This window comes from Thunnus albacares, chromosome 1 (genome assembly GCF_914725855.1).
Source record: "Thunnus albacares chromosome 1, fThuAlb1.1, whole genome shotgun sequence".
In the NCBI taxonomy this organism is placed as follows: Eukaryota; Metazoa; Chordata; class Actinopteri; order Scombriformes; family Scombridae; genus Thunnus; species Thunnus albacares.
Genome location: NC_058106.1, coordinates 34,147,248 through 34,168,458, shown reverse-complemented (window position 1 = coordinate 34,168,458; position 21,211 = coordinate 34,147,248). Strand labels below are relative to the sequence as shown.

Sequence of the window (21,211 nt, the reverse complement as noted above, 5' to 3'; positions counted from 1 at the left end):
AGCACACTGCTTGAAAAGCTTGTTTATTCCTTCTACTGTGCCCAGCACAGCAGCAATGAACTGAACCAAAATGCTTTTGGATTTTGAAATTCAGGCAACTTATACTGTAAATCTGAGGCCTACAAAAAGCGTAAAGCCCTCCAGATATGTGTTAAGACATGTGAAAATCCTCTGCTTGGAACAATAATGTGTCTGATAATTTTTTTGCGGAAAAACCATATTATTACCACATTAAAATCCTTAAAATGACATCCCCTCCGTCTACCTCATTAAAAAATCCAGAATCAATGAATATGCAAATATTGTTAATTTCAAGAGTTTAACTGCTGGACACAACATGTCTCCTACTTCATTGTGAAGTCCATTCTCAGTGTATGTGAACTGGAGGTTTAAAGTTTCCACATCCCACTTGTGTTGTTTGGCTCCAAACTGGTTGTGATGTCACAAATCCTGCTCATAGGCCCGCCCATTAAAAATCAGATTTTCAACAAGCACAGACAATCTTTCCACTTTCAAATATAAATGTGTAAACAAACTTTTCAAAGTTTCAAATTCTCCACATACAGTAGGGTCCAAAAGTCTGAGACCACTTTCCCACTGAGTGGTCTCAGACTTTTGGACCCTACTGTACATCATTCTGCAAAGTGAAGCTCAAACATCCAACTATGGGAACAAAAGGAAAAACATATTGAGTGGAGGGGGACTTTAACTGTCTTAATGTGACTGGACAGTTACAGTCTTAATGTGACAAAGGACAAGATTTTCCTGATTTCTATAAACTACCACAATAAAACAGACTGTTATAATGGCATGTATTTTTTCCCTAAGGAACACAAGTATTTGTGTCATATCACACATTATTGAAACCTCACTTTATGAAACCAAAAAGAAAAGATTCACATTTAATATGGTGGCAAATATGAAAACTTTAAAAGACCAGATTCCTAGATTCCCATTAAGTTCACTATGGGGTCTAAGTAATTTGGTACCAAAGGGGGACACTAATTATGCAATAATGGACTTACAGTACAGCAACATTGTAGTAGAACCAGATCATGGATGTATTAAGATGCATTATCCTATAATACCTTCATAAACCAGAGAGGTTGAAAACAAATATTCAATATTGTAGGGATTCTTCATAGAAGTTTGAATTTCAAGTGCGCATGCGCAGTACATAAACGTTGTCTATGGTGGAAAATGAGGATGAGAACGAGGCTTGTTGAAGTTTAAACGTCTTTACCTTTCTGTTGGATTTAATACCACATTAAATAAATAAACAATACAATCAACAGTCCACCAAGCGACATACGATATACTGACGGTGATAAACGGCTCTTTCTGATGCTTTTTTTCCTCAGCCTATCAACGACGCAGAGAGAGATCACCGTCTGACTGTCAGATGAAGCAACCAGGAAGTGTTGTAGCAGTTGCTCATAGCGATGTCTGTTGTGAAACTAGTGTGCACCACCCTGGGAAAAGCGACCGGACTCTTAGCCGTTTTATTTGTTGTCATTGCAGCGATTATACAATACTTCGACGACCCCGATCCGGTTAAATTCACCAGGTAAAGAACAGCGGAGGGCACGGTTAGCGTCCATGAAAGCTCTTTAACACCAGTTACAGTAGGATAACGTTACGTAGCGTTTAATGCGAATATAGCTAGGTTAGCATGAATGGTCAATGTTAGGTGTAGAGGTCTTATATCTGTGGAACAATAAGGTTAATTGTCAGAGGAAAGCAAATATTCAAAAAGCAAATAACGAAACGTTCATTCTGCAGTCCCCTAACCTGAGAGCCAAACTCCCTTAAGAAATCTGTCAATTTAAGGTTCTTGTTCTTTTTGGCAAATGCACTCACCTTACAGAATACTGTAAAGACTGGTTTATGAGTTGTTTGTATTTTTTAATAAATTCGTCATCAATTGTATCCACTTCATACCAGTTTTTAATATTTTTACACTGAATTTACACTGCCGTCCACCATGGTTGATATGAATCTAGCAGTCAACTCTGGACAGAGGGAAACTGACTCTGCAATTTCACCAAACTAATCTCTGTCTCGACGTTTCTTGTCATGATACTCTACAATGGCAGGCAGTGCACACAATTCATTTTGAATCTACTCCCCAACTAAGTATAGTATAGTAAACAATGTGTGTTCCCAGTATGTTTCACATTTGCACACATTATCTGCATAAAACACATGCCACATTGTTTGAAATTACCTGAAATTATGAATGATGCTAAGAGAGCAGTCGATTTGTTTTGGCACACAGCATGGCTGAGGACATGAAGACTCTGGAGGAAAACTTCAGGCAACAGAATAAAAGCTGTTTCATCCTCGGTGCCTCCGGGGAAACGGGCAGGTTGGTGCTTAAAGAGCTGCTGGAGCGCAACATCTTCTCCAAGATAACTCTCATCGGAAGGCGACAGCTCACCTTTGAGGACAAAGCATATGAAAACCTGGTTAGTAACCTCAAGTCAGTCGGCAGCTTTGGTGATAAGAGATTCGGTTACCTGAGATATATTTATATTCATATTTAGCGTATTGTTTTGCTTCACACAGTGTGTTCTGTCTACCTCTAGGTGCAAGAAGTGGTGGACTTCGAGAAACTTGATGATCATGCTGCTGCCTTCCAGGGCCACGATGTTGGCTACTGTTGCCTGGGAACAACCAGAGCAAAAGCAGGGGCTGTGAGTTAAACTACATAAATACACTGATTAAGATTCACTGTCACACAACACTAACAAAGTACAGTATATCTGTCTGGGTTGTTGACTCAGCTATTCTCCATGTCTTTCCAATGTACTGACATTTCTGGTAGAGCTCAAATGATAAACCAGTCTGGCCAGTAGTAGCTTCTTATCTTCAAGCAGCCAACAGGTGCATAATAAATGGTAGAAAAATAATTTCTCTGTTACTTCTCTCTCTCATTTCAGGACGGATTCGTTCGTGTCGATCATGATTATGTTCTAAAGTCAGCAGAGCTTGCTAAGGCGGGAGGCTGCACACAGTTCCACCTGGAGTCCTCCAGAGGAGCTGACAAAAACAGCGGTTTCCTCTACCTCAAAGTCAAGGTATTTTATCTCTATTTTCTCCTCATCTATTTTCTCTGCATGCCACATACTGAGACTTTGTCTTGTTTCATTAGTGTTTCTCATGAAATTATGATATTGGAGAATCACTGAAGGATTAAAATTCATGGATTTTCTTCCAGGGACAAGTGGAAGCAGAAATTGAGGCACTTGGATTTGACAGATATGCCATTTACAGACCTGGGTAAGATTAATAATTGTCCGAAAACTTAAAAAAATGCATACAGAAATACATGTACCACAAGTGCTGTGCATGCAATTGAAAATGATATGCTAACTTGACCAGAACTGAACTTCTGTAACTTTTGTTAGGCATGTGAACATTTTCTCTCAATGAGCTACTGGAAATGATCACAAAAACACTTTGGATGGTGGGAATTTCATAGCTGCTGGCAGTTTATAATTCTTGGAAAAGCCAAGCAGAGAAGCAGAGTTAAACAAAGTCTGCAGTGATGCCCATATTCATCTGTGACATCATGTCTTCTCAGTTGATATAAATGCTAACGAAGAAGAGCACATACAAATCCTTTATGCTCCTCCTGTGCTACTAATTTGGCAGTTTGACAGGTTACCAAAACTCATCCAGTAAACAAGTCACTTGTGACACCATGTGACTTTAGTTTAAAGTCATGGATGGATTATAGTAGTGTGGTGCAAAATTATATCAAAGTCAAGGTTTTCACTGTTGCACAGGCCATGGAGCACATGTGATTGCACCCTTTTACATGATACAAGTGCTGATTGTACTTGATTATATTAGTCTGCCAAAGTCATTCTACTATGACATATTTAGTGTCAAAGCTGTTAATCACCCAAGGGGAGAAAAAAGTAAAATCTGCTGTGTGAACTGGTTATTTATTACTAAACAACCTGATCAAACCTTATACAATCTCTAAATCATCAATACCTTTGTTTTTTTTCTACAAAAAGGGTTTTGTTGGTGGATCGGCAGGAGAGTCGGCCTGGCGAGTGGATGGCCAGGAAGTTCTTTGGTGCCTTGACTGCTCTGGGTTCTACGTCTATGTCCATCCCGATCCAAGCGGTGGCGAGGGCTATGGTGTCAAACACTCTGCGTCAACCCGAGCAGAAGACAGAGATCCTGGAGAACCAAGACGTCATCAATCTGGGAAAGAGTGCAGAGAAATGAGAGAGAGCATGAAATACATGGAGGTGAGAAAAAGTATAATTTATTTACACTGATGTTGTCCAGCAGTTCAATTCATGTGCATCCTTCTTATGGTTATGATAAAAATGTATAGGATAAACTAAACTCTACAAAGTCGTATTTCTTTTGCTCTAAAGCTCAACCTGTGTCAAGTTAATTTCATTCAAATCTGACTTTCTGTGTGACCTTTGGCACTAAACTATATGTTTTATTTTCTCTTTTCAGGTTATTTCAGCAGATACACAGACAACTTACCGCTAAAACTCATCACATCATCACGCCAAAGGATTTTCACAGTATTGCAAGAAAATCATTGGGAGGTTTTTTTGTGTGAAAGTACTCCTCTGTGATGGGTTTGCGAGATTCTTTATGGTGAAAACAGCCTGCGCAGCTAGTGAAAGATAAATTCTTTAAATTATATTTGTGTTTAATTTCTTTGGTCTGAAATGAGATTGTAATATTTTCATCGGGGAACAACAGTTTTGCCAGGCCTGCCAATGTTCACCATTTGTGCTCTGAGACAACAATGAACCACTGCCTTAAAGTGAATACTGAGGTTTTTTTGCTTTTACTTCGTTATTTAACGCTCATTATTTAACTGTGCATGTTTAAATCAGGGAAATCTTAACATAACAGCTATTCAATATGAAGAATATCTGGTGTCAATATCTGTGCTATACTGTGTAGTATATTTTGAATGTATACACAAGATTTTGTGCTATACTTTGTATTTCAAGTAATACTTCAGTAGAACTTTAAATCCTTGTAAGGGCAACTCGCTCCCCAGATCAACAGATCAAAAGAAAAAAAGATGTTAATCAAAAGCAAAAAACAATGAAAGGCTATAAGCTTTTAAAAAACAATATACTTGCTCCATTTAGATTTAACAGTATCATGGAGTATTCGACAGTAACATAGAGATACAAATGGATTGGAACAATTCTGAATAAACTGTGTTGATTATAAACTTTGTCTGCATGTTTTGAAGCTTAATGGTGGTCCTATTGACAAAGTTCCACATTATAGAGTTCTTAACTGTTATACAGTCAATCTTTTTGGTGGTTATTTTTTATTATGATTGCGTAACCTTCTGTAAAGCACTTTGGATTGCCTGTGTGTGAGAGGTGATATACTATACAAACTGGTGATGTAGAAGGTGAGAAAAGGTGATATATAAACTTTTTTCTACTTGATCTAGCAGCGCCCCCTTGTGACTGATTGTGTTGACACTGATTGTGCTGCAAAGGCCTATATGACATGGACTCTTTCTCCAACACTATACTGTATTTAGATGTTTTTTTCATTTTCTCAATAGCAAAATGAGGACTTTTTTTCCACTAGGCATTTGAATTTTGAAATGATTTGCTCAGATTTATGCCAGTGAGAGAGTAGAAAACAGTAATGGTGTTGATAAACTTGATGCAGTCTGCTTTTTCTTTAAAAATGAAAAAAAACAGGCACTTGCATACATTAGTGGCTCCATACAATCATGCTTTAATGGGTATTTTACATTTGAAACTGAACTGATGATTAATGCTCATCTCTGACATGTCACAGTAGTGCAGGTGTAAATAATATAATGAATGATGGCTGAACTCCATTCAGCTGCTTGCAGTAGCAGGGCCCTGCTCTTGTGCATACTGTCACAGTGTCATGTCACTTGAATATAATTGGGGCATTATTAATATTATAAGTAACACCTGGTGAGTTGATATGACTAATCAAAAACATCTGCTGTGAAAAAGGCCATTAGGCAAATATGTAAACCACTGAACTATGAATAAAGTGTTCTGCAAGGAGTCAATCCAGGCTATCATTTATTCCCTGAAATGTTAATTAGTTTTAAATGAAGACTAGTTTTACTTTCAGAAAAGTTACAGACAAAAAAACAGCTGGATTTCACAAAAGCGTTTCTTATACTGACTATACTAACAGTAGGTGACTACCTGATGACCTCAGTTGCTCCAGTTAATGGAGGGCTAAATCAAGAAACTCATGTGGATTAATCTCTGTAGTTTCTCCACAATAAAATAAAAAGTAAATATTGAGAATTACTAGCTGATGGTCTGTGTGCCCATATTCCTTTTTAATAGAAATCCAAAATAGAAAAGTTTTTACCCAAACATGTCTACAGCATGCTCCTTCAGCATACTTCATCCTAAACAAATATATTAGCTCCTTCACAGTATACTGCACATTTCATCAAATCACTGAAACAACACAATTTCTCAAAAAGTAACACTGGGCAGGAGAATTTACCTCAAACTGAGATTGTTTGGGAAGAACATACAGCTTCGTCCTCTTCCTGCAGCTTAGGGGGTTGCCATTATCACCATGTAGCAATTAGTTCAAATGAGGAACAGCTGGGTTAATCTGCCTATCATTGCTTAGGGTTGATAAATAGGGGTATGTGTGTGCATTACCTGTTTCAACAGGTCAGTTGTAGCCAGATTTATTATTGGTGTGGTATGGTGTTGCTGAAAAAAAAGCTGAACCATGAGCTCTGCAGATTGTTTGAGGTAAATTCTACTTTTTATAGTAGCTATTTGATTACTTGCTGCCATCTACATATAATATATGATCTTAACCTGCATTGCTCTTTACTCTGCAGGCTGTTCGTGCTTTGTTTTTGGCTGCTGGTTGGTGATGTAAATTGTGAGAATACCCAGAGAGGTACTGAATGATCTGTCAATTTCAAAATTTAATATACTTTTTAACATAATTGAAGATGAGTTGCCTGTTGTATAGAAAAATCTGTACAGTGTCTGTCAATGTGTTTTGCTTCTGTAGGTTATGTCCTACGTGTCCAGGCAGGACAGGCCCCAGTGGGAGTCCACAATGACAATGGAGACCATAAAGGATTGAGTGAAACCTCTGTTTTCAGAAGACTTTCAGCTGGTTACAGGATGCCAAGTTTGGACAGAGGACAAAGTGGCTATGTTTACCCTGCTGAACAACAGCACACCATTGATTCTAAACCCTCACAAACTCAAAGTCATTATCCTGTTATTCCTGAAACACAAAATGGTAATGTCAACCATTTTGAGTCTGGCTCCAACTCTGCCTCAGCTATGCAAAGAGGAAAAACAGTGGTGTACAATCGTGCTGGACACAAAGCTTTTCCTGACGGTAGGAAGATTCATCAAGCAAGTTCTGATTCTGTGTTCTCAACAGGTACAGTTCAGTTTTCACCCCTTATGTATCGCGTTAGAACTAAGTCAACAGGAGGGTTTTCACCTGTTCAGGCAGACAACACTCCAGTAAGCTTGTATTCACACAGCAGTACAGTGAGTCCAGATATTCATTCTGTCAAGTCTAGTCTGAAGTCTGATGCAACCCACATCAGACACCACATACAGTCCATCCACCCTCAAGAGTCACTTCTCACAACCGGGTCTGAGGTGAGTGGATATCAGTCAGCTCATCTTTTCCACAACAGCTTAATTCATGACAAGACCAACTTGTTGCCAAAAGTTTTAAAACCTATCAAAGATATAGACTCCACCATAAAGGAACATTCTCCTGGAAGCAACTCTGGAGGCACTCAGATGTCTTATCCAACATGGAGTCCAAGGGTCTACAGCGGTGATGTGACATCTGAAGCGAGAGGATATGCCCATGTCCGCCGCCTCAAGCCTGGTTTTGAAAAAACAGGGCCCCATGCTAGTACTGCTACAGGTAAAAAGTTCTCGGAAACAGGTTTCCCATCTGTAAATCAAAATCAGGGAAGTTACGGCCATGATTCAAAGAAACTAGGGTTTGGTCCTGGTGTTCCAATATCAAGTGAGAGGCAGCAAAATCTTAATCAAAATTCCAGAGGAAGCCAACTCAGCAGCCGGCATCCTCCACTACCAGACAGACAAGTCCTTGTCCAAGGCAAGTTCAAACCCTTTCAAAGACTTCCCGCTGATCTCCCTGCTCACACCCATCCATCAGATGCTCCCCATCTGGAGGCTGCAGTGACAACCCTGCCCCCTAGTTTGAACTGTACCAATACTACCGCAATCACTGGAGAGATGAGCACCAAGTCTGCTTCACCCATGCAGACAGAGGCCTCAGATGCAGAACTTTTACCTCAAACATCAATCCCTGAGGGCCAATCTGGGAGTTCAGCAGAAGTTGGACCAACATTGGAAGAAAACAAACCATTACCAGATTCTCCTCCAAAGCTACAACTTGCAGAAGACAATATAGAAGATGACAAGGTGGTGACAAGTCCTTCAGAAACAGATCAGTCTTCAACAGACCAGCCAGATACTACTGCTGCAAATGTAAATAGTAGCAACACCAGCTAGAGGTATGCTTAAGGCTTGAGATAAGTTGCTAAAATGCATTTGTTTAACTTGTCTTGTTATAACTATCGGTCTGCAAGAATATGAAAGTTGTCATGGTTATTGTGAAATAACTGGTCATTAAGATGTAATCTTATGATGTTGTTTTTTTTGCCCCCCCCCCCCCCCCAGATTTTAAACCAACTTGGAGCTCTACTGCTTGTCCAGAAAGGGTCTGACTTTGAATAAAAACATTAAAACCCTTTCTGCCCATTTTAATCTGTTCATATTCACGTTATTTGGGCTTTATTCAAAGTTTAGAGGTTAATAAGAGATACGCTACATGGTAACTTCATGCAGTGGTTCTCAAACTTTTGACTTTCTCTAATCTTTGATTTTGGTGAAATATTGGATCATTTGAACATTTATTGAAATGAAAGCATGTGAGAAGTTTAGAGGGAAAAATCACAATTTGGTTGAGCTGTTAACAACTCATAGACATGTGAAATGTGACCCTGACTACACACTGCTTTTTTTTATTTTAAGATGCCAAAAGCCAAAAAGGTTGGAAACCACTGGTTTCATCTATAACAATATGTTGTATTTTAAAAGTTTGTTATATTATCCGTAGTGTCAAATCTTCATCTGAAAAGCAACTAAAGCTGTCAAACGTAGTGGAGTAGAAAGTACAATGTTTCCCCCTGAAATGCAGTGGAGTGGAAGTATAAAGTAGCATCAAATGGAGATACTCAAGTAAAGTACAAGTACCTCAAAATTGTACTTAGGTACAGTAATTAAGTAAATGTACTTAGTTACTTTCCATCACTGTCTCTCATCAAGAGTCTAAAGTACTTAAACTGCTTCTTTTGAGGAGGACAATTTTATAATACTTTTGAACACCACCTCAGACAATACCTTTATTCGGAGGGACCATCATTTGCCTTTAAAACTTCATCAATCTTTTAACTCCTTCACATCCAGTTCCACACAGTAGTAGTAGCCTGTGTCAGCTTGTTCCAACTCTCCCAAAATTCAGTTTGACATATACAGCTTGAGTTTGAATTAAAGTTTTGTGGGTTTTTAACCATCTTCAGCTACACAGCAGGAGTTTGTTATGCCTGGTGGGTCAGTGTGGGTTTGAGGCTGTTGTGTTTTTCAGCATTTATTAAGAGATTGATGTCGTTTGTCATTAAAGCAACAAAATATTTGAGTGCCTGAGCAAAACCAGATCCCTTAAGCCGAGAAATGAAGCCAAACTAGGGCCACTTCACACCCAGCATTCAATATTCTCAATAAAACTGGTCTATATTATTTTTGACGTGTCATTATTGTACTTTTCATCTTCTTTGTGCTTTTTCAAACTCGAGCTTTGGCGACATCTTGTGGTTTAAATCTGGAATTGAAGCGTCTGCCGTTCATTACGTCAACAAACGTCACCAGGAAGTCCACTGAAACCAAGGCGACATCTCGACATCATGGCAGAATACACAGACCCACGTGAGTGTGGTTAATAGCGAATATAAACAGTATATAAAAACGCATGCGCTTATTTGAGCTAATGATAACTTTTATCGCATGTATAGCTAATTAATTGTTGTCTTTGGATGCGTTACACGACGCGTCAACGGCTGTAACAGTTGTATTGTTCATGCTAATTCATCTATGAAACGTAACTTCAACGCTGCCAAAGTGACTGTGTGGCTTCGTGGCTTTTACATGCAGCTCTGATTGTAACTGTTTTACATTAACAGATTGTGATGGAGCTGCTGAGGATATGCCCGAGCTCTCGGATGATGATAACTATGATGACGATGATGAAGAGCAGTGGCAGTGTATGGAGGAGGAGGAGGAGGGCAGTCAGCCAGTTACCTGTCTGTTCTGTGACAGGTGAGATGACGCTGCACTGCCAAAGGAAACAGACTGCAGACTTTTACAATAGTCAGCATCTTAAACATACACTGGTCGAGGTTTACTTTCTTTTACTGAGTTGCAGAACATCACCCGAAGTGCTCTTGTCAGAACTTTCTCTTGTTATCCATCCATCATATTTTCAACCTCCCCTTTCTTTCACTTTAAAGGACGGGTTCACAATTTATTCCAGTCTGTCTTAAAACAACAGTCAGGTCCCTCTTTTTTGTTACTTTACTTTCACTGCAGCTCAACAGGGAAACACTGTCCAAGGAAACACAAAGAAGGAATTTGACTGTAAATGTGACAGATATCCACTTGATATGACTAACTCAGACTGCTGAAGCCACATATAAGCTTCACATCTACTTTTAAATGCATTTTTACACAAACCAACTGTGTGGACACATTGTGGATTTTGGTCTCTATCACTTTCACTGAAAGTGCATTTTTGAAGGGGATCTTTTAATAGCCAATATGAACAGGAGGAATAAATACAGCGAGGCAAACCTCTTTGACTGTTCATATGGACACCTGACTGTTGTTTTAAAACACACTTGAAAAGTTGTGAACCTGCCCTTTAAGTCATAATTAGAAATTAGACTGTGCATTGTTGTTTCAGTATGAGCATCGTTGTTGTTCTCATTTGCAGTTTGAGAACTTGTACTCGAAAGAGAGTTAGAGTGTGTGTGTGTGGGAATCTTCATAAATACCTCTCTAACCCTCCTCTGATGAAGTAGGCTATTTGTTTCTGAAGATTGTTTTAGTACTAATTTAACTTTCAGCACAATGCCAGACAGTGAGTGTTTCTCAGATACATTGTTTATGAGAAATGTGGGTCCAGACATCCAAATTTTTAACCTACTGATCAGTTATCAGGCAGAAAATCACAACTGATAAAAACTCAAAATCTGTCTAAGAAAGATTATTTTGTTTCAGTCTTCCCTGCTTCAAAACCAGTGGGATGTAACTGTTCACAAAATTCAAAGTTAAATTATGTCACAGTAGTGTATATTGTATTAGGCTTTGTAATTGAATTTTTTTTCTCTATTTTTCTCAGGGTGTTGAGCTCTGTACTGGCCACCCTGCAGCACTGCACAGCTGAGCACCAGGTCAACCTCGTAGACGTGATAAAAAAACACAGTAAGTAGATACTGAAGCTCTTTGCCTCACTGAAAAGCCAGAGGATTATTCAGTTTTGTTGAAAAGACTCACCTTTGTTTTCCTCATTAGATTTAGATGACTACGGTTACATAAAGATGATCAACTTTATACGCTCAACAGTAAGTACCTTCATCTCTCTATTTAGAAACCTTAAACCGATATCATTTAATGGTAGAGAGTAAAGCGCTCAGTTTCACAACCTTCACATACACTATAAAGTCTTAAAAGTTCATATGCTGTAAATTCATATATTGGGAAAGTTAGACTTTTTTTCTCTGGTGTTCGCAATTTTTGTTCATTACCTCGTGTTCAGTGTTTCTTTACATATAGGATTGTTAATATTTTATCCAAAAAACCCCAAAAAACATCTGCAAAGATTGTCAAGTAATTGTAGTGCATATTGAAAAAGAGTGATTGAACAGATGGATTTCTTGTCTAAACAAATCTGTACTCACAGAAATGTGATGCATCTTGTCTGACGGGGCTGCCAGACGCTCCTTTACCCTGGGAGAGCGAAGACTTCCTGCGGCCGGTCCTGCAGGACGACCCTCTGCTGCAGACAGGTACAGCAACTACTACACAGATTTTGAGTAACTGGCTCCAGTTTGAGCAACAGATATGTCTGTCTTGCCAATCTTAGGCAGAAAGTTTTAGATGCTAAACACCTCATTGAACTGGCTTGTAACTCACATGAGCAAACGCAAATTCACACACTCATTCACATTTATCAGGCTGGTACTATAAAGTTTGTCTACGGTCTCAGCTCTGATCCAGATCAAAGAGGTGTAACCAACCAACTAACCAACTTCAGTCGCTTTTACTGCAGTCAGTGATTTCCTTGTATTTCCCCCTTTGAACATCCCTTAGAGAAGGAGCAGGATATAGTTTTGTGCGTAGGTGCAGAAAGCATAAGCGGAGTGAAGTGACAGGTTTTCTGGTTGACAAGAAATGAGATTCATGCTTTTTATCCAGTCCTGACATGTCTTGTGGCTGCATTGTACTTGGTGTAGAAAATAGGATGTAAGATCATTTCATGTTTGCCCAAATCTGGACAATGAAAGAGAGCTGCTGTTTGGAATAAAGCAAATGCACCAAACAAAAGCAACACCTGTTTCTTCTACAGTTTTATTGTTAGTTACGAGGTCGGTTACTCTTATTTTTTTCTTAAACTCTGCTGGGACCTTATGGATAAGGAGAAGTACAGTGAAAATATAATTTTGTGACTCTACTACTACTGCTACTACTCTAGGCTAATTGTGAGATATGACCTTGATAAATTTACTGATTTCAGATTTACTTTGCTTCACTTTTTATTTTAAAGGAAACTTACCTTGAAGCAGCCATTAAAAATACAACAGAAAACATATAGTATGAAAATTAAAAAAAAAAAAACATGAAATATGCATAGCTCAAAAAAACAGAAGTCATTAAAACAACTAAACTGAAGCTGTAGAAGCAGTAGATAAATAGACATGTCATTTTGTACTCGTTGCCCTGTTAGTCATTGACCTTTGTGCTCGGCCTCTGTGTTTTACATCTTTGTTTGTCTCTCCCTCTCTGTGTTTCTGGTAGACCCTGAGGAGTTGTGTGGCAGTGAGATGTCGGGCCTGTCGGGGTGCCTGTCATCTAGGGCAGAGTCCCATAATGCCGTGTTACAGAGGGCGCAGGCCGCTGAGGAGAGAGCCTGCCGCTCAGAAGAGGCGCTGGCCAGAGCCATGGATGATCTGCACAAACTCAAGTCAGTGACGTCTCTGCATTTTCACATATTTTTATAACCTCTAGCCGTGACAGCGTTGTCCTATTAGTTTATTTCTTGTCAATCTTAGTAAGATTTTATGTTCTTGTGAGCTTACACTGTACTCAGTGTATTGCTTTACTCCTGAAGTACCCTGCTGTGGCCAGCAGGGGGACACAGTGAACCCAGTATTGCAGAAACATCAACTAGAGTACCTTGTGGAAGAAGTTTGGAGGAAGGGAAGAGATAAAAAAGGGGAGGGAAAATTCCACTGCAGCATGGAGGTTAAAGTGAGGAGGGGAGGCAGGAAGGGGGGGCAATAAGGGAAAATTACAGAAAGAGTGAGGTTGGGGAGGGAGGAGACGGGGTGAAAAGAGAGTTAGAAAGATGAATGCCTCCCATCTCCTCCATTTACCGCTACGTCCTGCATGAAGGTTGTGTGTGCTTTCTGCTTTCTGGTCGCCGCTATTGTCCCGTGTCCTAATATGAGACGTTAAAGGCAGATCTATCGGGTGTTCTTTCAGGCTGCTGGCTCAGGGTTTGGTGCTGAATGTAGAAACCAGCAGATCTGGTAACCTGGGCACTGTAGCCGAGCTCCGAGATGACGAAGACGAGGCCTACTTCAGCTCCTACGGCCATTATGGCATCCATGAGGAGATGCTGAAGGTCTGAGTTGCGCACACACACACACACACACACACACACACACTCACACTGGCCAGACCTGCAGGTCTCATTACTATCTCGTGAGTTACTTCCCCCCCCCCCCGGGTGCAGGAGCCTCCGCAGAGCGAGAGCAGGTTCATCAGCATGCGTCTTGGTTGAAAGATTTCTATGTAGCATGTAAATGAAAGTGATCATCTTTATGCACACATTGATACTGAGGACAAGACATTTTCTCAAAAGTGTCAAATCAGCAATAAGTGCTGAGCTCTCATGTGAGACAGCGGCGCCCGTTGCACGGCGGCTGCTTGAAACGTGGAAATTAATTTTTACACTGCTTAAGCGCAGAAACCTAAAAGTGTCAGTAAGCTGAGGGGGTTTGTGTGTGTGTGTGTGTGTGTGTGTGTGTGTGTGTGAGGGAGTGGGGTGTGGGGGGGGGTGGCGGTCAGCTGTCTCCTCCCTTCCTGTTCTACTTACTGCAGTGCTTACACATATTCCTTTTGGCTGTCCTGATTGGTGCTAAGCACTGTTAAGTTTTGCGTCATGTGTGTGTGTGCGTCAAGCTGTAAACTCCAGCAGCGGCTCAGGAGGGGCTGAGGACACGTGATGGGGGGGCTTTGCGGTAGAACATGGTCAACTCTTTCACAGGTTGGCGTTAAGCGCATCATCTCTGACGCACTGTGTGTGTGTGTGTGTGTGTGTGTGTGTGTGTGTGTGTGTGTGAGAGACCTATGAAAGAGGGTGTCATGTTTTCTGATTTAATCCTCATTTTACGTCACTTCCGTTTGAAATAAATCAACTTTAAAATTGTCGCTGGCGATATCAGCCTGATGAATAAAAAATGAGATCAGACCCATCAGACCCATGAAAGAGTTGAGAATCTGTCTCACTTTGCTTCAAGGAACTGACCCACCTAGGAATTTCATCAGTTTCATAGAGTTCTAGTCTCTGAGCAATTTAGACAGAAGAATTAATTGTTTCTGTAGTGAAATTTGGATTTTAAACAAAACCATTTTAAACTGTAAGAACTATAGATTTCATTGTGAATGTTGTCTGTCTTAATATAAAGCTCACATACCCATATGTACATTGAAAGAGCTCTAGATCACACTCTAGACCTGCTGCGACTCCAATGTAAGTTATAGGAGACAAAATCCACAGTCCAGCTCCGTGCAAAAATGCAAACTGAAGTTCAGCCAAAGCTACTATGAGACTTCAGCAGTCTGAGTTAGACCTTCCAGAGATACTTTACTCTTTTTTCTTTTTTTTTTATGTGTCCTCTTTGTGTTACTGTCCCTCCACTCAACAGTTTTAAGAGGTAGAATTCAACTCAAACATAACAAGTGCGTGAACTGCCTGTTGACTTATCGTAACATATCAGAAGCTCCTCGACTGCTGTTTACATCACAACACAACACTCTAATCATGTCCAGAAACTTGCGAGGCAACACAGCAAACCTCTTAGAATCAAAATTGCCATCAGTTAGATTTTTTCCCCAAATAAGTCAAACCTAAGTCTAAATGCTATGTGACATGTTTCTACAGTATAACAGCTAAAGGATCTATTGATATATAATAACAATTATTTCTTAATGATACTCCATATTATATTGTAACACTATGATACAGCCTAAATTTGTCTTTAATGCTGCGTCATAGATGAATGACACAAATATCAGAGCTTGTTTGACTGTTCTGCCTGAATGAATGAAATGAACAGTGAATGACTCTTTGGTCATCACTTCCACATTACTAAATGATTTTCTGACTGAAACCTTTCTTTTGTGTGAGAGCAAAAGCTTTGATTTTTTTTAAACCAAGTATTGAAACTTCCTCAATTACACTGTATCTTGCAAGTCATTACTGTCATTTTCAATAGATTTAGTTGCTTTTCTTCCTCAGAGGAGCTGCTGGGGTTTGTGGGCAGATTTGATTGGCAGGTTAATTAGCCTAGAGTCCTGACCTGACCTCTACTAGAAAAATACCAGTCTCTTCCAAATTTCCCACAGTCTGTTATGATCTGAACTCGTGTAGAAAAGCTTTACATGCTATGCTTGGGATTTCTTTTTCCCAAGAGGGGTGAAAAGGCCAGTTAAAATGCATCGTTATATCACAGCACGAGCATCCTAACACAAGCTTTTGTAGAACACAAAACATCTGCAAAAGGTTAGATTTATAATCCTGCAGTATATTTTAATTTTTGCTGTACACACTAACATGTTGCCAGATATGTTCTTTTCTCCTCTCACTCTTATTCAGGAACAGTTGAGGTTTGTATTGTTCTTAATTTTTTAAAAATATTCTCTCCACAGGATAAAGTGCGCACAGAGAGTTACCGCGACTTCATGTACCGCAACCCAGAAGTGTTCAGAGACAAGGTGAGCCGACCGAACGGATGCAAATAGATATTCTCATGTGTGTTAATGTGTGTAAATGTGCAGGTTTGTTGGTTTAATGTACAGCCAAGTCTATTAACAGGAATAGGCGTGTGCATTTTGCAGGAAAGACATTAATAAGGTGATGGTGTCAGATTTAAAACACAGCGCGCTTTTATTAGCGCCTCGAATGACGACTGCAGAGCGCTGATAACAAACGCGCGCAATCCACCATCGAACCCATAACACCCCCCCCCCCCCCAAAAGCCCTTTCCAACAAGCCCCCCCACCACCTCACCCGTCTCTTTTCCATTGCCTTTAGTTGCAGGAAGCAGTGGCCTGTATCATGACCATCCATTATATGGGCGGCTGCTGGTTAGTGCTGGGATGAGTCTGTAGAGGAGGGAGGCAGGTTGTGTTGATGGGAACGTACATTATCCCTGTCAGAGCGAAGCAGTCAGCAGAGAGGGAGGTGTCACCTTCTACAGGAAGCGGGAAATAGAAAACGAAATAGGATATTCTTATTTCAGTATTGCTAAGATTTTTTTTTTTGGGTGGGTAGCGGTACAGAAAGATTGAGAGAGGGACGAGGTGTTGTGTGTTATGTTGTGTCAGCAGTGTGCTGTTGACCCTCTGTGAACCCATAAAGGCAGCGGGATGCTTGCTGGGAAGTTGAAGGTGCCTTAGATAGAGACACAAATAAACACAGTGTTATATATAGATGGATGTATGGTCATTGCAGCTGGTCTCAGTGATTTAACAGCAGTGGGGATGAACAACTTAATTGTAACCTATGGAAACCTAAAATAGAGCTAATTGAGAAGTTAACAACAATGGCTAGAATTAAAAAGTTACTCGGTGAACCTGATGATTTAGAAGCTGTTTGTAGTAGCAAACTCAGCATGTTGAATATAAGACCATTAAGTTTGATGAGTTGACCTCCAGATGTTAATACAGAGATGGAAGCAAATGCCATTAAGTGGTATAATGAAGTTCCTACAATCCTTAAAAAAAATCAATGTGTCAAATCAGCCTCCATGACAGTTTGCACTTGTTCATCATTGTCATTATTATCATTATCATATGTTTGTCTTGATTGTCCACCAAATTAAAATGTGAATGTAATGCCATTTATTGACTGACTTTAGAATCCCACAAAGAAGACTTTCCAGGCAGGGCATGAATGCAGCACACGGTTAGAAAACAAAGATCCAAAAGGAAATGCAAGAAAAATACAGTTTTATATGCTGCTTGTGATAAAACAAGCAGCATATTTTCATGTTTTTATCTGATAAACTATAAAAACAATACCCTGTTCAGACAACAATGTCTGGAGCCAACAGTTGTCTAAATTTGTTTTTACAGTAAGTATACCACTTTGGGTAAGAAATCACCTTTTTTTTTTCCAGTGATCATTTCTTGCCGTGTTGCATTCTAGCAATTTTGAGCAGCATACTTGGATCTCTCTTCATGTAGGCAGCACTTGTTGCTGAATACTGGTAGCAATCCTTCAAGAAGGCTCTTTCTTTTTTAGGTTTTTTGGTGATGCAGTCATTTGTGTCTGTCAGTATTTTCTCTTTCTGGCTGTGTGGAGATAACAATTTTCCCTACTTCAGGCTGTGTGCTGAGTTGTTTCGGATGTAATTTGTTCAATTTTCTCAACCTGCGTGCACTAGAAATAACTGCCCAGTCAGTCAGACTTTCACAAACCATGCGCAGTGGCCCATGCGAGTGAATGCACACAGGGAGCTGCGTTCAAAAAAGGGGGACTCCTAAATGTTGGGACCTTTTCAACTCTGCAGCTCTGTCATCTTCTTAATTTTCAGTATCGTATTTAGTTAGCCCTGGGTCAATTCTGACTGTGCCTGTCCCACCTCTACCCTCACCCCCCACTCTCCTCCATCCTGCAGGTGGTGCTAGATGTGGGCTGTGGCACCGGCATACTGTCCATGTTCGCCGCCAGAGCTGGAGCAAAGAAGGTTATAGCAGTCGACCAATCAGAGATCATCTATCAGGCCATGGACATAGTCAGGTGAGAGACACACTACAGTCTTTGAAACCTATTTCTCAGGTATGTATATAAATCTGTTTTTATGCCTTTGTCCCAATACATTGGTAGTTAATAGAATTCTTTTTTTCTTCTTCTTTTAAAACTCATCAGTACTTGTCTTTCAGTCGGCTGTTAACATGCTAGCAGATTAGCTCGGTAGCGATAGCTCTGCAACCTCTGTCGGTCATGTGACCCTCACCTTACAAGACGTAGCGGTCCTTCGTGAGTCTCCCCATGATGTGGATAGAATTTCTTCCCAGTGTATGCAGCAGAGCATTGTGGGAGTAGGGGTCCGTGTGACCTCCAGCCACCTTTTTTATTTATTGCAGCTGGTTGACTTCAATAGAGCTGCTGTCAGTCGCGTGGCCATAATGCACATAATTTACACCTGCGGTCTGAGTAATTCACCCCTTGCCTCCTCTCCCCCTGCAGTAACTACAGTCCGAGACCCACGGTCACACTCACACACACGCAAACATGTAGATGACCCCCTGTCGGTACCTTTTAATACGGTCCTCAGTCCAATTTCAGGTGCTGTTTGTTTCCAGTTTCCAGCACATAGTTCTCCACAGTGGGGTCCATTTACCTCCACCAGAGCCTCAGCTGTCTCCACATCTACCTGCAACCACTTCCTCCATCACACCCCTGCCTCTAAAATGCATTTTTTGAGTTAGGGGCCATTATGACTGTTATTATTACCGTTATGTAAGATAGTGTCGTATAAGCAAAACAATGGGGTTTGCTGAAGGAAAAAGGACGTTTTAATTTTACAGCCCACTGACTCGCTGTTGGAGTGTGAGTTGGCATGCAGGCTGCGTCGCAGGTTTGCCAGCGGTGAAGATTCAGCTAAAGAAAGATGTTGTAACCCCCCCCCCCCCCCCCCCCACACACACACACACACACACACACACACACACTCACACTCACATATGTACACACACACATACATACGGAAGCACACACAGACTCGGCCCTTTGGGTGTCTTTTAAATCCACCGTTTGCTTGGGTTGTGATTTTATAGGTCTTATTTCTGTGTGTGTGCAGCTGGCCTGTGTGTGTGTTCGTCACTTCCTCTCGATGTTAATATCAGGATTGTAATTAAAGTGGCTCCTGTTGGTTAGGCAGGAGCATCCATCTCCTGTCTTCACTCCGTCGCCGAAGTTTAAATGAAAAGCTGGATGTGACTTCCTTCCTTCACAGTCACTTCCTTAATGGATACTGTCTAAATACTTTTTTTTTAAATGGCTGGAATTGATGGATTATCCGATAGAATGCTTTAGATTGTGACAGCAAAGTGGGAAAAAAAAGATAGATAAAATACTACTATGTAAATATTTTACATTGATGAGTAAAATTGAACTTTTAATAGTGAGATGAACTAAAGATAGACAGATTATCAGTTTGTGGATATTTGTTTGACTCATGTAATTCGGGACACTCCGGCAAATGCTATTTTTAAATGTTTGTGTTGAATTTTGTGCAATTTGTTATCCAGAAAAACATGATTAAATTGAAACATTTGATATGAAATGTTATTAAATAATTAATTATTATTTCATAAGTCATTTAAAAACACTTACAATTAATTTTTTCATTCTAACAATGGACAATATTCAACCATGTCCTGATGATACTGAAAAAAAGACAACAAGAAACTATACCATATATGTTGTCTGATATATTAGTTATTTAACGATCTTAATGACATTGGAAATTTGTGTCTATATCATCTGTAATAAGAGCACTGAAATCCAAATTATGAGAACAATTATTGTGAGAAAATCATTTGTCCGACTAAGACTGTTAGAGAAGCGAGCTTGTGACTGTGAGGTCGTGGGTTCAATCCCGAACTGGCAGGATAAAACTGGGTGGGGAAAGTGAAAAAGCAGCTCTTGCCCCTCCCTCATTACACCACTGAGGTTGCCCTTGAGCAAGGCAGTCTGACTGTTGGTCAGACTGTTGTTGTACTGAGCAGCTTCCAGGTGTGAATGTGTTAAACTGTGTGAATGTGATCCTGCACGTTCCTGCAAAAAAAAAAGAGGTTAAAAAAAATCCACCATCAATCCACCATGCAAAGACTGGTTTACCATGATGAAATGTACAACCTCTCTCCTCCTGTCTCGCTCTCTTACACTCACACAGACACACAAACACACACACACACACAAAGCTGCACAGATACTGACTCTCTCTCCCTTGAGTCCTGACATTGTCCTCTAAATTACCCCAATAATGAGATTACAGTGTTTCCCTCTTGTGAAAGGTGGAGGAGGTAGGGGCTTGTGGGTGAGGGGTGTGGGGTGGGGTGGGGTGGGAGAGGGTGGGGGGGTTGGATTCTGGGAGGAGGTGATAGCAGCGAGCGCAGAGCAGGAGAGAGGGGAGAGACGGTTCAAGATAAGGATCGCTGCTACAGAAATGCACTCTGGGCCGCTGTGAGTAATTGTTCTGTCCTCGGTAACATTAGCTGTCATGATAATGGAATATTCACAGAGATTGATACCCAGACTGGCCGGTCTGAAAGGAAGGATCATTTAAACAGCAGCACTGATCTTACAGTTCCTACCTGAGCCTGACACCTCTGTGGGCCCACGGTTGCGGTTTCACATGGATAGGGAAAGACTGGAAACATATGAAAAGAATGTGGCAATCTGGTCTTGACAAGTTTGAAAAATTGCTCATAATGTAAGAAAAGTGATTGCTGCCATCCGTCTTGTAAAGTTTGTAGTTAATGTGACTATAACTACAATGCTCTTGTCAGTTGACTGGCTACTCTAGCTTCAG

General features: G+C 40.4%; 4 protein-coding genes and 1 long non-coding RNA gene across 6 annotated transcripts in view; 3 read left to right on the top strand and 2 right to left on the bottom strand.

Annotated features, from left to right (window-relative positions):
• Positions 1 to 2,316, bottom strand: part of dbx1a (developing brain homeobox 1a) — a 36,905-nt gene extending 34,589 nt beyond the window's left edge. For both annotated transcript variants that reach the window (XR_006404084.1, XM_044355686.1), the window contains exon 1: positions 2,228 to 2,316. The gene's annotated coding sequence lies outside the window, so the exon portion shown is untranslated. The remainder of the gene's footprint in view (positions 1 to 2,227) is intronic.
• On the top strand, positions 1,256 to 6,067 carry htatip2 (HIV-1 Tat interactive protein 2). Its single transcript, XM_044355714.1, has 7 exons — positions 1,256 to 1,567; positions 2,279 to 2,468; positions 2,589 to 2,696; positions 2,943 to 3,080; positions 3,221 to 3,282; positions 4,029 to 4,268; positions 4,489 to 6,067. Exons 1-6 carry the CDS (start codon positions 1,443 to 1,445, stop codon positions 4,243 to 4,245), a joined length of 840 nt encoding a protein of 279 aa, XP_044211649.1. The 5' UTR covers positions 1,256 to 1,442; the 3' UTR covers positions 4,246 to 4,268; positions 4,489 to 6,067.
• On the bottom strand, positions 2,350 to 6,619 carry LOC122985244. The gene is made up of 4 exons (XR_006404085.1): positions 6,523 to 6,619; positions 4,006 to 4,221; positions 2,520 to 2,666; positions 2,350 to 2,440 (listed from the first exon to the last, which is right to left on the bottom strand). It is a non-coding gene; the product is annotated as an uncharacterized LOC122985244 (long non-coding RNA).
• Positions 6,620 to 6,663: 44 nt separating this feature from the next.
• Positions 6,664 to 8,799, top strand: LOC122985213. Its single transcript, XM_044355683.1, has 4 exons — positions 6,664 to 6,782; positions 6,875 to 6,936; positions 7,054 to 8,560; positions 8,727 to 8,799. Exons 1-3 carry the CDS (start codon positions 6,760 to 6,762, stop codon positions 8,556 to 8,558), a joined length of 1,590 nt encoding a protein of 529 aa, XP_044211618.1. The 5' UTR covers positions 6,664 to 6,759; the 3' UTR covers positions 8,559 to 8,560; positions 8,727 to 8,799.
• A 1,124-nt stretch (positions 8,800 to 9,923) lies between these two features.
• The window catches only part of prmt3 (protein arginine methyltransferase 3), a 60,465-nt gene continuing 49,177 nt past the window's right edge, over positions 9,924 to 21,211 (top strand). Inside the window, exons 1-9 of the mRNA XM_044355682.1 lie at positions 9,924 to 10,031; positions 10,286 to 10,421; positions 11,503 to 11,585; positions 11,676 to 11,725; positions 12,064 to 12,169; positions 13,179 to 13,344; positions 13,866 to 14,007; positions 16,317 to 16,382; positions 18,290 to 18,411. Coding sequence (XP_044211617.1) covers positions 10,010 to 10,031; positions 10,286 to 10,421; positions 11,503 to 11,585; positions 11,676 to 11,725; positions 12,064 to 12,169; positions 13,179 to 13,344; positions 13,866 to 14,007; positions 16,317 to 16,382; positions 18,290 to 18,411 — 893 coding nt within the window. The 5' untranslated portion in view covers positions 9,924 to 10,009. The remainder of the gene's footprint in view (positions 10,032 to 10,285; positions 10,422 to 11,502; positions 11,586 to 11,675; positions 11,726 to 12,063; positions 12,170 to 13,178; positions 13,345 to 13,865; positions 14,008 to 16,316; positions 16,383 to 18,289; positions 18,412 to 21,211) is intronic.

What these genes read in the sequence shown, in the direction of transcription:
- LOC122985213 (XM_044355683.1), top strand. Translation starts at nt 6,760, where the DNA reads ATGAGCTCTGCAGATTGTTTGAG. An exon ending in AGCTCTGCAGATTGTTTGAG is followed by an intron (nt 6,783 to 6,874) that starts GTAAATTCTACT and finishes TTTACTCTGCAG; the next exon opens with GCTGTTCGTGCTTTGTTTTT. An exon ending in TTGTGAGAATACCCAGAGAG is followed by an intron (nt 6,937 to 7,053) that starts GTACTGAATGAT and finishes TTGCTTCTGTAG; the next exon opens with GTTATGTCCTACGTGTCCAG.
- htatip2 (XM_044355714.1), top strand. Translation starts at nt 1,443, where the DNA reads ATGTCTGTTGTGAAACTAGTGTGCACCACCCTGGGAAAAGCGACCGGA. An exon ending in GATCCGGTTAAATTCACCAG is followed by an intron (nt 1,568 to 2,278) that starts GTAAAGAACAGC and finishes TTTGGCACACAG; the next exon opens with CATGGCTGAGGACATGAAGA. An exon ending in TATGCCATTTACAGACCTGG is followed by an intron (nt 3,283 to 4,028) that starts GTAAGATTAATA and finishes TTCTACAAAAAG; the next exon opens with GGTTTTGTTGGTGGATCGGC.